The sequence below is a fragment of the Anas platyrhynchos genome, chromosome 3, assembly GCF_047663525.1.
Source record: "Anas platyrhynchos isolate ZD024472 breed Pekin duck chromosome 3, IASCAAS_PekinDuck_T2T, whole genome shotgun sequence".
Lineage (NCBI taxonomy): Eukaryota > Metazoa > Chordata > Aves > Anseriformes > Anatidae > Anas > Anas platyrhynchos.
The window spans coordinates 31,951,921-31,969,205 of NC_092589.1; the positions used below are offsets into that span (position 1 = coordinate 31,951,921).

The window sequence follows — 17,285 nt, forward strand, 5'->3', positions numbered from 1 at the left end:
TGGTGAAGGCTGTTAGGTGCAGACTAGAAGCGTCAGCTGTGCTATAACCTGTGGTGTTCCTTCTGTGAGTTGTCTAAGTGCACTTTTTGCCTCTTCTGGAGACAAATACCCTAAAACGTTAATAAAACCAGCTGCTGAGGCGTTACTAATGAAGTAACCCCCCACTGCCACTCCGGGAGGGCACCGCACTCCACATCCGAGTGCTGCTTTTCCCGGTCCGTGTAGCCGGGAACCTCACCGGGGCTCAGCCCCGGTGGTGCCGCGCTGCGGCCGTTACTGGCCGTTAGCGGCCGTTAGCGCCCGTCGGCCGGCTTGTGCGTCACGGCCGCTTCGGCGCAGGGCGCGGGGCTCGGCCCGTTGCCGGGACGACGGGAGGGCCTCCCCCCTCCGCCTCTTCCGGCCTCGCATGGCGCCTCTCTTCCGGCGCGGGGAGGACTATGGTGAGCGGCCCCGGCCGGGGGGCGGCGGGCGGCGGGGCGCTGCCGGGCGGGGCGGGGGGTTCGCCCCGGGAGCGCGGAGGGGTTGGGAGCGGCCCGCAGGGGGTCGCACGGCCCTGCCCTGCCCGCCCGGCCCGCGGTGACGTGGCTGCTGGGGGCCGCCCCGCCGGGCCGGGGGAGGTCGGGGGGCTCCGCGGGGCTGTGGGGGGCTCCGCGGGCCGCCCCCTGCCCTCTCTGTGCCCCAGGCTCCGGGGCCGGGGTTCCCCTGCGTGGCCCTGGGGAGGGGAGCAGGGGACCCAAAGGACGCCGAGCTTGGGGTCTGTGGCGCTGCTTTTTTAACTCACAACACCAGAAGGTGTGCGCTTATCTGCACGTGGCAACATCAGTATGAAATTAAATTTTTATCTGAATAAGAGAGGGCACCTCTTTACTGTGAGGGTGGCAGGGCACTGGCACAGGCTGCCCGCAGAGCTTGTGGGGTCTCCTTCTGTGGAGACATCCAAAACCTGCCTGGGTGCCATCCTGCGCAGCGTGCTCTGGATGACCCTGCTTGCAGGGGGTTGGAGCAGGTGATCTCCAGAGGTTCCTGCCCGCTGTGTGGAATACAGCTGCCTTGACAGGCATGGGTGTGAGGTGAGTGGGCCTGTTCAGGTGGCCAGCCTGTTGGTACCTCTTCGGGTCTTGAAGTCCAGTCTGTGTCGACGTGAAGCTTGATTCTAAGCCATTCGTCATTCTGTCATCACATGTAGAATGTAAAAAAAAGTATTCAAGAAGTATTGTTGAATTTAATGTTTGGAGGCTATGTCTAGTTAATTATATCAAAGTATCCCAATAAGGTTTTTTTTACAGAGGTGGTTCATAAATTAAGGTTCCTCTTTCGCTACTTTACAGTATGGTTTGAGTAAAATATTTCATTACACTTCATTTTTTTTTAAGGGGACAATACATCTGTTCCGCAAATCACAGAGATCGTTGGTCGGAAAGTTAACACATGAATTTAGGCTGGTTGCAGCAGATAGAAGGGTAAGTATTTTATTTTTTTTGGAAAAAGAATAATAAAAACTGTAGCTGTGACAAGTTAAAATACATTATTAATTTAAGCGTAGTTCAGTGTAAGTGTAAGTTCTGTTATTTTTGGAAAATTGACCTCAAGTTTCATATGTACCATTGGGACTTACTTTTGCAAGAACAAGGCACTGGAAGTAACGTGCCTTTCTGCTGGACAAACAACCTTGAAATTACCTTTATTGGGTTTCATGTGTGTTTTTTGTGGCATTATGTTCCTTGTAGTGAATTTGCAAGTGAAGTATTGTCTTACTATTAGCCTTAATACACCGTGTAGTTTCTTTGAAGTTGGATTACTGTGGGTTGTCCCTCTTAATTAATTTCCCACAGAATTGTACTTATGTTTGATGTGTTCAGTAGAGCTGCAAGCTGGAGATGCACAAATGTTTTCGGGTCCTAAATTCAAGAATGAAGAAGGGAACCCACTTCAGTCTCTTGGCTGTTCCTTCAGGACTAAGGGCGGGAAATAGAAAGCTGTATAATTCTGTCTTCAAAAGTCACATGGTGTGTGTGATAAGAAAATGCAAATATTCTATTGGTGTGATTTTTCAGACCAAAAAGATACTGTAAGCCTAACACATAATGATGCTTAAAAATGAGTTTCGGGACAACCTGTAAAATAAAAACAGAATATGAGATTGTTGCCCTAAATGAGTTGCACATTTCTGGAAGGGAGGGATGGAGGGAGAAGACTGCTTGCATGATGACATACTACAATGCTGTTTTTTAAAACAAGATAGATTAAATTTTTGTCTTGTACACTTTGGAAGATGTAAATATGTTTTTATTCTCGTCAACAGTCCTGGAAGATCTTGCTGTTTGGTGCTATAAATTTAGTATGTATTGGCTTCCTGCTCATGTGGTGCAGCTCTACGAACAGCATAGGTAGGTGGCTCTCTTGCACTGAAGCTGTGAACAACTACCACATGTTTCTTCACTCATGAAGTTCCAGTGTGCTAAAAAACGCTGCACATAGTGGAGTTAGGTGACTGCACAGCCAGGTTTGGACAGGCCTCCTTTTGATGTCCCACAGTCAGTTGAGAAGCATTTCTTGCAGACATGTGTAAGTGGTTGAAATGTCTTCTAAGTGTGCGAGGTTTTCCAGACCTGCTCATATTTATTTTTTTTTTCTATGTGGTACCCTCTTTAACATTGCAGGAAGTAGACTTCTAAACTACTTTTCAAACCTGTTCCTTATATAAGTAGTACTAGTGGCGTAGAGAGATCCTCACTTGCAGTTGATTGAAGGCATTTGTAGTGTGGCTAAAGTCTTCTTCAATTTCAGGAGCATCGCTTTTTAATATTTTCTATTATGTCCTACTTTTTAGAGGGGCTTCAAGATGCTCCCTATCATCAGTACTGAAAGTAGAATGTCCGATATTTTTACTTTGCGACATAGGATGGAAAACAAAGCAAGTAGAAATGCTGTTGAACATACTTTTTCCTGCAATAATACGCATAAGAGATTTGCTTTGGGGAGGGTGTATTACTAGAAGGTCTCCTGACTTTTCTGATCTTAAATTCTTCGTCACAACTTTATTCTTGGTAGCTGAATACCTTATATAGCTGGGCATTGTTACGTGCTTTATTAGAAGTAAGATTGCCATAATCAACCTGTTCATGAAGTGAAATGCATTGTGTGTTTAGAACATTCATATTACATACACATACATAAGACAGACTTGAAGTATCAACAGAGATGATTTGTTTATCTGGAAAATGGCACAGAGATGCAGTAGAGGGACTTAAGAGAAGAATATAAGTGATTGAAAAATGGTATTAAGCTTTAATACTTGCTTTTTTTTTTTTTTTAACAGCTTTAACTGCTTACACATATTTGACAATCTTTGATCTTTTCAGGTGAGTTTTTTTCCCATTTAGTCTTACAGTTCATTTGTGCCTGTCTTTGTGTATTTCCATACATACAAAATTTATTTACAAACCCATTCTATTTAGAATCATCAGTGATGAAACACTAGCTGGTTTAAATGTATGTTATGTGAGTATAAAACTGTACATCACAATAAGCAGATGATGATAAACACCATAACTGTATGGGCAGTGATTAGTAACTAATCCATTCGGTTGTGGATTTCTACATGCACATGCCTAGCGACATGAAACGGAACCTAGCATCAAGCTATCATCTGGTGCTTCACTCAGAACATCTCCCAAGTGCCACAGTCATTGCTTCTGAAGTATCCCTTGGTTTTTACTTCAGGAAACAAAGAGTATATAATGCTATTTCTATTCCAGAATATGTCAAGAGATAGATCCCACGTTCTTCCAATAAGGTTGTTAAAATAGAATCTCAGCTGCAGTCTGTTTAGACCAGGTTCTAGAGACTAATACTGTAATTTTCCTGCCTGCTATTGAATGATACCTATAGCATTTTTTTCTGTTCCCTAACAAAATGTTAAAGCTATTTTAAGTGTGAAAATTCTGCACACTTCTGATAATATTGGTAATAAGACATTAAATACATTCAGTTCTCATCTGATGCTGGCTGGTAGCAGTGACTGGGAAATAAACTGTGAAAAACGCAGTCATTTTTTTAACGATTAAATCATGTTATTTTCCTTGCTAACTTATAGAAAAATATGGATCAGCTATTCACAGAGACTATTTTTCATGCTAAATACCATACTATATCTGACTGATAGCGAAATAGTGAAACTTTTGGCATTGTACTTCATATTTGTATAGAATACTATTTTTTAATTTTAGGAGAAGATGGTATAGCCCTAGCACTATGATGTATTAGGTTAATAGGGAATAGACTAGAAGATTAACAGTAAACTCTGTCAGGAGTTTTAACTTGCTGTAAGGGTGAGCAATGCTCAGTAATTCTGCTGCAAAAACAGATTTTGTGTTCTTTCATTTTTGTCATCTTACCAGAAATTTATGACAGTGTTACTGAGTATATGACTACTATTTTGTATACAAGCAGTAGTATTTCCTCTGCTTTTGCTTGTACTCCAAGCAGCTGTGGTTCAGATTGTGAGGGTGTGATTATTCAGCAGCTGTGGGGATGGCTCCTTGATTCCGTCTGATTTAACGTCATTGTTAATTAAAAAAGGGCTTCATAAAGTCACAGACGGCACTGATTCCATGAGTATCAATTTAAAAAAAATTGTCTGAAGGGGTCAATAGTGGAAAAATAGGCAGAGGAAGTAAGACTCACGCTTGAAGAATTCAGTCTAGTACCATTGGGATAAAAATAATGTGAATTTCAGACATTCAGCATGAGAGAAAAACTTGGAAAGAAAAAAGCAAGAGACCTGTAGCTGTCTGAGAATGGCCATTTACATGAGAGCCGTGTGGAGATGAATGTAGCCAAAAAAGTAAATCTGTTCTGGCTACACAGGTAGATATGTTATACTGTGGAAAAGAAAGGCCGTGCGTTGCATAGCCCAAGACTTACTCTTGAGTGCTAAATCTAATTCATGATATATCCTTATAGGAAGGGTTTAATGGAAAGTTTTCTACTCTTTTTGAGTAAGTGACACAAATATGACAGTCCTGTCATCTTGCTTAGTGCGTTCCTTCTCATTTTAATGACCTTTCTCAGGTTATGTATTTCTAGGCAAGTTCATAAACTGTAAGTTAGTGTTTACTGGGTGTGTGCTTTGTTAATTTCATAGGCTTTTCCTTTGTACTCTTCGTTAACAGGTGTGATACCAGACAGTATGAAACGGATTGTCTCATACCACCTTTCTGTGTTAGTCAGATTCAGTCCTGGCCTCCTGTTCTCCAGTTTCCTTTTAGGAATTCATGGAGCGCATGCAAAATAAACACTGGTTGTGCTGTTGTGTTTCAGAATTTCAATGGCCTGCATTGCATTTGATGTTATGGGAATATTGAGTTAGGCTGAGTGACGTTCTGTGTGGAAGAAGGTTGGTGGTAGCCTTTGGAAGTACAGCATGCCATTAAGTACGGCATTGGGCTGTCTCTTGATATCACAGAATCACAGAACTGTTGGGGGCTGGAAGGGACCTCGAAAGATCATCGGGTCCAACCCCCCTGCCAAAGCTGGTTCCTTAGAGCAGGCTGCCCAGGTAGGCGTCCAGACGGGCCTTAAATATCTCCAGAGAAGGAGACTCCACAACTTCCCTGGGCAGCCTGGCCCAGTGCTCCGTCACCCTCACCATGAAGTTCTTTTGCATATTGGTGCGGAACTTTGTGGGCTCTATCTCGTGAGCATTACTCCTTGTCCTGTCAAGAATTAGACTGACTTACCATTTTGCTAAATTAATTGCTGCCTATTTTATGGGGACAGCTGAGATGCCGTTGCAATCAGAGTTTCATTTCCAAACCCCACCACCTCTGGGTTCTTTGGAACCCACATTGTGATAGTGGTGAATGGGTTGAGTTTATTGTAAGACAAACTTAAGATTTGTTTATTCATTTTTCTGGTGGCTGAAGTGTATGTTTGTACTAATTTATAGTAGCAAACTATAAACTAAAATACAAACAATTTTATAATTTGTAAAGGTAACCGTTGTTTATCATGGTGTAATTCTCCCTTTTTTTTTTTTTCTTTCCAGTTTGATAACATGTCTAATAAGCTATTGGGTAATGATGAAGAAGCCTAGTCCAGCCTATTCATTTGGGTAAGTACTAATAACAAGATTCAGTATTAGATAATACAGCATTTGATTCATTGTTGGTCTTCCTTGCCTGTATTTTTTAACAGCCATGACAAACAAAGTGTATGTAATGAGCGTGAATACTAGAGACCCAAGATTGGTTGTGTAAAAAAGAGTTGCAGAACAGTAAGAGAAAAGGGCAGGAACAGCAAAAAGAATTAAGAAATCCATAATTTTAAGCTGAAAATTATGGTCTTTTGTCAGAATAAAGGCTTGTTTTTGATCATTGGAATGTTGTTTTAATGAAATTGAAAATTATGCCTACTCCATGACCTTTCAGTTTCTCCTCATCTATCTCCACTTGAAAGAATTAGAAATAGCAGATCTGTTCCACTTGTTCTTGCACAGACCAGAATGCATGTGATGAATTGTTGAGCTTTCGCTGTTTCTAAACTTAATTCTTAAATTTCAGGTTTGAGAGGTTTGAAGTTCTAGCTGTATTTGCTTCTACGGTTCTAGCACAGCTTGGTGCTCTTTTTATACTGAAAGAAAGGTAAGGATCTGTACTTCTTTCTTTGCATTTTTTTTCTTGTATGAGTAGAAAGTTCGTGTTGAGCAAAAGCAAATGGGTTCCACAAGTGCTATCTGTAGTGATACATTGTAGAAAAAAATCCGTTTTTTTAAATCCTGCTTAACCCTACTGCTAATTTATATTGATTACACTACATGGAGACCTTAAATAAAATAATAGGATCTGGTAAATGTAATTAAACAACTTTCAGGGAAAAGACTCCATATTTTTAGGAATTGTTTTCTTGACACTGTTAGGGACTTCATTAATTCTTGACTTTTTAAGTTAACCTATAAAGAAAAGGGTTGTTTACCTTCTCTTATATCATGAAGTAAAGCAATTTCATAATGTATTAAGGATCCAAATGTTTAAAGTATCAGCTTAAATAGTTCTCAACAGTGTGTAAAGCATTAATTTAACATATAAATTGTTCCAAATGTAGATGGTATTTCGCCTTAAAAACTACTTAATTCTTTAAAAATGAATTTTTCTTTTGTTGACATCTGGAATTTAAAACTGAGGGAGTTTACCTTCCCTTCTCCTCTTCGGATTTTCTTTATAAAGGGATATGTTAACAACTTAGTAGCGTTACAATATAGGTAGATCTGTTGCACCACTGGAATGAATTTTGATAATGAGCCTCCAGGCTTTCTAGCATCAGTTTTAGGGAATTCCCAAAACTTATGCTAGGTTTTTCTTTGTTACAGCAGCAGGTTATCTTGTATTTTACTGGTGCATTTAAAAAAAAAACGCATTGTATCTCCACTACAGAATCTAACATCTGTTTTATTTAGCTTTGCTTAGTGAGAAGCTCCAAGTCAGGGATTTCAAACTGTGTTTGTTTTGCTTACCAGCACTGGTGGCAGTAGCAGTATTTTCTGGCATGTTCATTTACAAGCATCCTTTTACTAGCACCGATGTGGCATGTATGGAAATGGTTGGAAAATCTAGATTATATACTCCTTCATTATAGCAACAGGTTAAACTAGTGTGCTTAATGAGTAATTAATTTTTTCTGATGCTGTATCCACCATTTTTATTGATGAATGGCAGATAATTAGCCATTTCAGAATACAAAAAGTATGCTTCAGGTGTCAAGGTTTTATTGCATGAATGTAACTTGCATTTTCAATTGTTTTTGTAGTGCAGAGCGGTTTCTGGAACAGCCTGAGATACACACGTAAGAAATTTCTGACATGTACAATGATAGGCTTTTCAGTGTCCCTTTGTATATCTAATTGTTATTCTAGCATATATTTATTATAACAAGTTCATTCAGCACCAAATTGGTTTTGGTACCTTGCTATTTGTTTTGAATGCTGCACAAGCTATATTGGAAACAGTTTCTTTTAAGGTACAATTTAAATGTAATCCGTATCTCTTCATAAATAATGATTTAGCTATGTGTTGCTCGTTTTGGTAATTTAATTATTCCTATGTTTTAATGTGGTTTCTTGAGGACATTAGGCATTTGTTATTAGTTTTTGTCTCCCTATAATTTGACAACATTTGAAGATAGTAAATTAATATGATTTTTTTTATTATTTTTTTATTTTTAAACATTTGGAGGTTGAGCAGAGAAGAGAAAGCCAAGTTACTGCTCACATTGTAGGAAAAACTGTGTGAGCTCAGCAGTTACTTTTTAACATAGAGTACAGTCTGGCTGACTGCCCTCTGAGCACATTCATAGTTTGGAAAGAGTTGTAGCCTCTGCTGCCTCTTGCTAACTCACAAATTAGGAGGCCTAGTATGCTGAGGGAAGGATACCGGGACCATTAGGGAATTGGACGTATTGCAAAGGTATTGCAAATTGGACAACTGCAAAGAACATGGGGAAAGGAGGAGAAGGTGTTGATGTATGGTGAAGTTGTAATTCTCCTAGGAAATGGTGGGAACGTAAGGCATAGTTCTGTAGGAAACAAGGCTGAGGAGACAGTGTATTTGTATCTTCAAAGGACAAATGTGTGTGTATACCTGCATATATTTGTATATCTGTGTTTGTACACAGATATATGCAATTAGGTAAGAACAGTTACTCAAAACTATGAAGATTGTGTTCAGCTTAATGTGATGAGTATGATGTATGGTGTTTGGCGATCTCATATATCCCCCTAAAATGCTAATATGCTGCCAGTTATTAGACCTTGTGCTAATTTATCTTACTCTCATTTTCATGCTCAGTGAGAGATACCAAGCAAAGTATTTTGATACTGTTACTATTAATTACAGTTCGATTTCATGTATTGTAATGGTAATGTGAAATTAAGATGCATCTTTTTTTTTTCTTTTCCTCCCTAGGGGGCGACTGCTGGTTGGTACTTTCGTGGCTCTCTTTTTCAACTTATTTACAATGCTTTCCATTAGGAATAAGCCTTTTGCTTATGTCTCTGAAGGTATGTGATAAATTGATCTGTACTGAGAATTATGAAAAAGTTTTAATGTTCTTATTTTATCAATGTGTAACTAGTCAGATAACTATCTTAACTAGCAGTTATAAATTATTATAATCTCCATAGATATAACTTAATGCAGTTTTGAATTGCTTTCCAAAGTTCATCACTGTTTTGCTTACGTGACTCAGTATTTAGTTATTACTGGTAAACTGAGTGATAAATTCTGCAGTATCCTTAAATTTCTGTCCTGTAAATTCAACCAGTGAAGGTCATCTTTTAGATTTCAGGTGTTAATTTAAGAACATTTTATTGATTTATTAGTGGATTAAAAATAAATGAATGTAGTAATTCATCTTAATGGCCCTTTTACCTGGAACTTTTTCACTGTGAAGTAGACTTGTGATCATTCTCACTAGCTGTTGGGGGACTGTTGAGCATTGTGAAAACTAGTAAATTGTGAGAGGTCCTCTTTTTTCCATTGTGTTCCATGTATTTTGTGTGCATAATGCTTCATTTCAGTGAATATAGTTTAGATTAAGTTTTAGATATTATTACTGTATATGTATTATACTTTATCTAATATAAAGATAATAAAAAATATAAACTGCAATTACATTTGTATTTAATCAGTTTAGGTTATTATATGAAACAGGCATTTTATGTGCTGCCTAGAGAAGTCAGACTTTGCTTTTTCTCAGGCAACAGTGAATCTGTTGAGATAAATCTATTCATTCATGGTGTCATAAGTCCTTCCCTTAAAACAAAACTTAATTTTGAAATGGATTGCTTTACTTGTAGTCATTTTATTAACTTTCCCTTGCAGCTGCCAGCACAAGTTGGCTTCAGGAGCATGTTGCAGATCTCAGTAGAAGGTAATTCTATGTAATGTTTTTCAGAGTTGTTAGCTTCTGGAAGGCAATGTTGTTTTTAATTGTGTACAATAGCAATTTTAAACACATACTGAGACATGAACTGTTGTATTTTAGAGTTTTTAAAATACCTTTAATTTTGTAGATCTAGTGTATGGACTCTAGTCCAAACATCGTTTCTCAGGTGTGTCAACTTAGTAGAAATACATCTTTCTACGTAACCTTTCTTTTGAATGCATTCAGCACATTGTATGTAATTCTTGAATGAGGTGTCAGAAACTAGCTTTGTTTGGTACAGACTCGAACTGCATTCTCAACAACTGTTACCTGTCTGATCAGTGTATCTTAGAGTAATTTATTTTTAATTACTCGGTGGGGTGGGCGAGCAGTTGGGATGATTGCAGCCTGAATGTGCCATGTGAGATAGGTTTCTTGCTGAAGCATAGCTATGGAAGTTCCTCACCTGTCTATCAGGAAAGTGGAGGGTCTGTGTCTTCCAGGCACTGACTCAGTGTTTCTCATTCATTGCCTGTTAACTCTCAGGCTGTCCTGTTATCTGAATGCAAGATAACACCATTTGCAAAATATTTTTGTCAGATAACAGAAGTGTTTACTTTTAGTCAACTTTTGAGTATTGATGCTGCCAGTATCAAAATAAGAATGTCAAGCCATATTGTATAATGTTAAGTGTAAACAGAATTAGAAGGGCTTCTAGGGTCCTCAGAGCCATAATTTGCTGTGACTGCAAGGTGTACTTAATGTCAAATTCTGAAGTAAAGTGTGTAACTCTTACGGGTTTTGAAGTACTGATGAATGACTAGCTGACCACTGCTTGCTTGCTTGTTGTTTTGTTTTTACAGTATTTGTGGAATCATCCCAGGATTGAGCAGCATCTTTCTACCACGAATGAACCCTTTTGTCTTGATTGATATCGCTGGAGCTTTAGCTCTTTGCATTACATATATGCTCATCGAAATCAAGTATGTATAGTTGTTTGATGAGTTCCTTTTATGTCCTCTCTGTGGGAAACTGCATTTTTTTTATTTTTTTTTTTACCTGAAAGGAATGATTTCATCAAAAGCTGTATTATGTATGTTTGGGATTGCAGCTGCATGAATATATTTGGCATTTTTCAAAGATCTGTAGTTCAGATGAAGGTTAGCATACATAATGTTAACGAATTAAAAAAAAAAAAAAGAGAAAAATTCCTTATACCTTTCAATACCTTAAGTACCTGTTTTTCTGTATTGTTTTTCTTTCTCTCTAGCAATTACTATGCTGTAGACACAGCCTCAGCTATAGCAATTGCTTTGATGACTTTTGGTACCATGTATCCTATGAGTGTGTACAGTGGGAAAGTATTACTCCAGGTAAGGCAGTGTTGCAAAACAATATTTTTTTATTTGTTTGTTTCATTTTTGTTAAATGTCCTTGTTTGTTCTAAGGATGTGTATGAGAGATATTCTAAGGAGAATATATGATAAAGGGCCAAAGGAAGGGCAGTAGAAGGAGGTATCATGAACTTAGAAAAATGTTATTATGTAATGTCATTGGTCTTTAGGTAGAGGGGATTTAAAGGATCTCTTACTTAAACAGCACTGATTAATCTTTATTGTAACTTTTTTCTTTTTTTTATGTGTTTAAAGACAACTCCACCTCATGTGTTTGGCCAGTTAGATAAACTTCTTAGAGAGGTAAGTTGGTGTATAATACGTGACACGGCATGCACAGCCAATGTTAAATAAGCATTCAGAAATACAAAAAGATTTTGTGAGAGAGTAGTCCAAGAAAATCCAGTAGGAATTTACAATATTTTTTTTTCTGCACGTAGAAAATGTGGAGCTTATTAACTAAGACGAAGTGTCATACAGGTGTATAGAATGCATCTGTTAAAGCAGTGCAGGTTTTTGGTTGTGTGTTTTTTGTTGTTGTTGTTTTCAGTTTAAGAAGATATTTACAAACATGATTTGGGGGGAAAAAAAAGAAGCGAAGAACACTTTCCATACAGCATGTGAAGTTGAGAAAACGTTGCAGTCAGACAGCAAGAGTTACCAAGTTACCTAAGTAATTTGAGTTACTTAAATCCAATTTTCTGATGGATTTGGATGTTTACAGATAGCAAAATACAGTAAATAAACATTAGTGGCACCATGAACAGACTTGTTTCATTCTGCAGCCTGGAGGCTTTATTTCATTACTGAGAATGCTGTTACTCATCTACATGAACAAGTATATCACTAAAACAATTTGAAACATCAGTTCTAACTATTTTAATATTCCTGTATATTTGTGGAAAATTAGGTTTCAACCTTGGATGGTGTCTTGGAAGTTAGAAATGAGCATTTCTGGACGTTAGGTTTTGGCAATTTGGTAAGTTATGTCTTTATCATCTTTTAAAAAAGTGTTGGTTACTACTTTTAGGTTTTTATTTAAATTAATTAAGATGTTTATTTTTTATTTATAAAAGCAACAACAGAAAACAAAAACAACAAACAAAACCCTAAATGATCCAGTCAGTACTTAGTGTTTCCCTGTGACTTACTGTAAAACTTCTCTTCCCCCACCTTATATTTTTTAAAGCTTTATTATTGGTTCTTACTATTTCTGTGTATTGCAGCTCTGAATCATAGCATGTATTTTGCAACTTCAGAATTTCTCTTGTATTTTGGCAAGGAAGAAAACCCCACACAATAGTAAAGACATTTTTCAAAACATGTGCTAGTGTAAATCCTCTCTGAAGGGAGAAGAAAACTAAACCTTCAGGTGCAAAAGGTCTGTGATAGAATCGTGTTTTAAGCATTTCTGGGGAACAGGGAAAAAAAAAAAAGCCAGCTATAGCAATATGCTCAACTGAAAGAAATGGAGGTTTTTTTGTCATATGGAATGGTCACACAGAAGTTGGTCATTCCTGAGTTGATGCAGGTATGTTTTGACAGCCAGAAAATTGACTGTTAGATTTTTTTTTCTACTTCTGAATTGTTTCAGTAAGCTACTTTTTGAGGGATCTAGAAAAAGTAAAAGTGGAGGGACTCTTCTGTCATGCTAATGTGCAAATTGCCTTCAGTTTATTATTTTGTCATGCAAAATACTGCATTACAGCATTTCTGGATTGATCAGACCTTTGTGTTTGTGTTTACTCGTCAGCATCCAGACTGTAGTAGAAACTTCAGAGACTTGGATATGCTGTCAGCTGCCCAGTCGATATAAAAATGCTCTTTATGGCACAAGCTGTGAACCACATTCTTTATTCGATACGAAATTAAATAGGAAGCAAGGGGTTCGGTTTTGTGCTCTGTTCTATTCTGCAGCAGTAGTTAAAGGTGAAGGAGATAGTGTTATTGAGAGGTAGGCAGGGGCAACCTATCCTACCATTTCCTAGCATTTTCATCAGGAGAAGCTCTTAGTCTGTTTTGTAAGGGCAGTGCCTCTGTTCTTGCTAATGGTCCCAGTTTGAGTGCATCTCCCATGCATGTTGTCTTCTGTCTTCTCCAGCAGCACAGTGATTATGCGTTCTCCTGAATTTGGAATGTGGAGTTCGTCTGCATTTTTTTCTTCTTTTGGACTTTGTTTTAACCAGTTGTTTTCTTTTGTTTTCCTGCATTGCATGTTGTATTTCATAGTTTGGTTTCAAGACTCTAACTTTTTGTGAATGATGATCTTGATGTGTTTGTAAGAGGTTAACACACTAGCAAAGATCAAAATCTGCCCTGATTATGGAATTATTTAATATGCTTTCCAGTTTAGTCAGTGGTCTCCCCTGAGAAAGGTCTTTGCATAGTTCTCTGCAGGGTGATTTACCTCTTCTTGAATGAATGTGGAGAAGCTTCACTGAAGAGACAGTTAACAGCCAACTTATTTTTATCATTTTCTAGGCTGGATCAGTACATGTCCGAATTCGGAGAGATGCAAATGAACAAATGGTACTTGCTCATGTCACTAACCGATTATACGCATTGGTCTCTACCTTGACTGTTCAGATTTTCAAAGATGACTGGATCAGACCTACCTTATCATCTGTGCCTATTGCAAACAATATGCTGAACCTTTCAGATCATCACATTATTTCAATGCCATCTTTGAAAGCTGCTGACAACTTGAACCCTATTACATCTACTCCAGCTAAGCCCAGCAGCCCACCACCAGAATTTTCTTTCAATACGCCAGGCAAAAATGTGAATCCAGTTATCCTTTTAAACACTCAGACGAGGCCCTATGGACTGGGCCTTAATCACGGATCCGCACCCTACAGCAGTGTACTCAGTCAAGGATTTGGAATACCAGGAATGGGAGCACAGCAAGGATTCAGAACTGGTTTTACAAATGTCCCAAGCAGATATGGAACAAACACTCGTGGTCAACCTCGACCATAATAAACACCATTATTTATTGTACTTAAGGGTATTGACTTAATTCTTTTATTACCCAATTTTTATAAACATTTGGAATGTCAGAACATTCTAAATGGCTGGGAACAAGTGCATTGTTCATATTCATGAAATGGTTAAATTGCTTTTTTTTTTTCCTTTGCGTCAGCAATAGCCTGTGTAATGCCACAAATGTTTTCCAGACTTACAATACTTTACAGGTAGCTTTTATAGTGTGTCTACTTTTATTCAGCTTTTAATTCACTTTCCTTTTTTTCCCAAGAAAGTATTAAGATATAGCACAGCTCTGTAAGAGAGTAAAATTGTGACCGGGTAATGTTTTTTCAGATGAGAACTGCTTATTGGATGTTGAATGGCTGAGAGAATAAGAAATTGCAGAAATGCAATACTCAGTTTTTAAGGATGTTTTGATTGCTGTATTAAGTCTTCTTTTGGCAAAGTCACAATTACTTTTTCCAGGGCTGCAAAAATCCATCAATATTCAAATTGTGACCATTGTGAAGACAATCTGGTACTTCAGATTCTAATTAACTTTATGAGACAATGTTTTTACATTTTTTTTTGTTGATGCCTTTATGGAAATTCCGATGATTCAGCAACCATTTTCTAGTTGTAAGTATTCCATATCCATCTCTGATATTTCTTTTTGATCTAATTGCAAAATTACTTAGCAATATAGTGGGAAATAAAGGATTTCAAACTTAAGATTTTACAAGCACCTCTTTTTTACAATTAACCCTACTTAAGATACAGAACAGATCTCTGTTTTGTTTCTGAAGCCAGTATTTCATTTTTCAGTATGGAAAGTATTCTTCAAATTGATTGTGACTTTGTATTTTTCCTCTTTGTATTTTTCCTGTAGTTTCAGGAGAAAAAAAATAATCTACTTATATGCCTGGTTTATATCCAGCGTACTGTCAGTGATCACTGACAGTTCTTAACTGTCTGTGCTAGAGTGCTTAACCTCTGGGGCACCCTGTGAAGAAGACTCCCTAACTTGTCTCTTTGCGCCTTTACGTTATTGTTCTGCCATGCATCCAGAAGGCCATGCTTCTTCACAACCTTTCTCAAAGAGCTCTTAGCTCTGGTTGCTTTTTCTTCATTGCTCCAGTGGTAAGAGGGAAAGGCCTTTTAGAAATACTTTAATTAATGTTTTTTTCTGTCCTCCCCTGCAATATGTATCTTTTAATTCCTTAGTCAGTACCTTCTCTGCACTTTCTTCTGCATCCCTTGGCTGTTCAGGAATGGGTTGCCCATTCTTACTGTTTCACTTGCAACTCAGGGTGCTCTGTATTGGCTTCCACCGTGTTGATGTATATACGAAGTTAGTCTCTCCATTTGTCCAAGGTAGTTAGAGAGCTACATTATCTCAGGGACTCCAAGTGTATTGATGTTACCTGAAGATAATGGGTTTAATAGAGAATTTTTTTTTCTCCTGTAAAAGTGAGATGAGAAGAAGCAGCCTTCATTTGAACTTTCAACATCTGTAGCCTCTTCATGTTGGCTGAGGATTTTTTTTTTCTTTTTTCCCTTGTCTACTGCCTGTGTTACTTGCTCTGACACGTGGGGAAGGTTGTCACTCTTGCAAGCAAATCAAGGTGACGTTCTGCATGATGGGATTGCTGGGATTTTGTAGGCTGAGGGTAGTGTCCAGTCTGCCACTGGTTACAGTACAAATAGGGGATCTAGTTCTGTACTTCATTGGCAGCAACAAGAATAGTTTCGCTGCTGTTAGAGTATGTAAGACCTGGAAAACTTCCATTGAAAAATGGCAGTGATCCGAGGTTACCGTTCGCTCAGTAACCACCTTTGTTTCATTGCTCTGTCTGTATGTGTAGCCTCTTGGATGTGCCATTGCTGCATGGAAATTCGCTGAAGTACAGAACATTTGAACAGTTTCTGTGTATCTCGTGGGTGCTGAACTAGGCTGCACTCTCTGCAACATCTGCAACACCTTAGAGCCAGCAGAATGTTTACAATTACTACTCTCATGTGGCCTCTGAGAATTGTTCCTTACTCGTTTCATAACCAAACACTTTCCCTTTTTGTGATATTTCGGATATATTGTATTATATTGATTGCATGCCTACTTGTTTTTAATAGAAAATTAAAGCTTCATTTTGTTAAAAAAAAAAAAAATACAAAAAATGAAGCTGATCTGTGATTTAAAATGCGAAGGAAGAACGGAATTCCAGAATTCTGAGTGCAATATGATCACTTTTACAAAATTATTTTTGGAGTGATTGTTTACTATATATATATGTATCATATGTGCAGATGATAAAGGTTCTTTTAGAGATTAGAACAGCTTTTTAGCTGCTTTATTGTAATGAATATATTCAGAACATTTGTTAAATCAGCACAGAGTAAAATGTCTCCTTTTATATGAGGAAAATAAAATCAGTGTCATCCTTGAATGACGAGGCAAAAAGTGGTAATTTGTCTGCAAAATGTTGTGGTTATCTTTTTATGTATAGCTACGGTTTAAATGGTGCTCTCAGGTGATACTTCAATCTCAAAGAGCAGCTGTGTGAAATGAAGTGTTTTGCTGGGTCTGCTACCAATGTAGATTGGGTCCTTCAAAAAGCATATTTTGCCTTTGATTGTATTTTGCTGCTGGGTGGTCACAATCAAAATGTTTATTTGAAACATGGTGAATAAGAACTGCTAATTTATGCTGTCTTCGTTCCTGGTGATAGGAATGTTGTCCCAGCTAGAAGAGAAAGAGGACTGGTACTCGCTGTTTCTTCTGCCTACCCCAGGATTCAGCACTGTTACTCCCTTAACCTGTTCCAACTGTGCTTGCGTAGGATCGCTTCGCTTGTAGGTAAATGAATCACAGAATCACAGAATTTCTAGGTTGGAAGAGACCTCAAGATCATCGAGTCCAACCTCTGACCTAACGCTAACAGTCCCCACTAAACCATATCCCTAAGCTAATGCATCGAGCGTTAGAGAATGAGGGCTGCACACTTA

The 17,285-nt window shown here is 38.1% G+C and overlaps 1 protein-coding gene across 2 annotated transcripts; it reads left to right on the top strand.

Moving 5' to 3' along the window:
* Positions 1 to 283: 283 nt before the first annotated feature.
* SLC30A6 (solute carrier family 30 member 6) lies at positions 284 to 15,014 on the top strand. 2 transcript variants are annotated; one of them, XM_027453880.3, is made up of 14 exons: positions 284 to 440; positions 1,374 to 1,460; positions 2,303 to 2,387; positions 3,320 to 3,362; positions 6,050 to 6,115; positions 6,564 to 6,644; positions 7,807 to 7,842; positions 8,961 to 9,055; positions 9,879 to 9,927; positions 10,785 to 10,904; positions 11,192 to 11,294; positions 11,571 to 11,618; positions 12,226 to 12,294; positions 13,797 to 15,014. In XM_027453880.3, exons 1-14 carry the CDS (start codon positions 438 to 440, stop codon positions 14,292 to 14,294), a joined length of 1,383 nt encoding a protein of 460 aa, XP_027309681.1. In that variant the 5' UTR covers positions 284 to 437; the 3' UTR covers positions 14,295 to 15,014. The 2 variants fall into 2 exon arrangements, with proteins under 2 accessions (XP_027309681.1, XP_027309683.1); XM_027453882.3 differs by lacking the exon at positions 284 to 440 and adding an exon at positions 554 to 1,070.
* Positions 15,015 to 17,285: the final 2,271 nt, after the last annotated feature.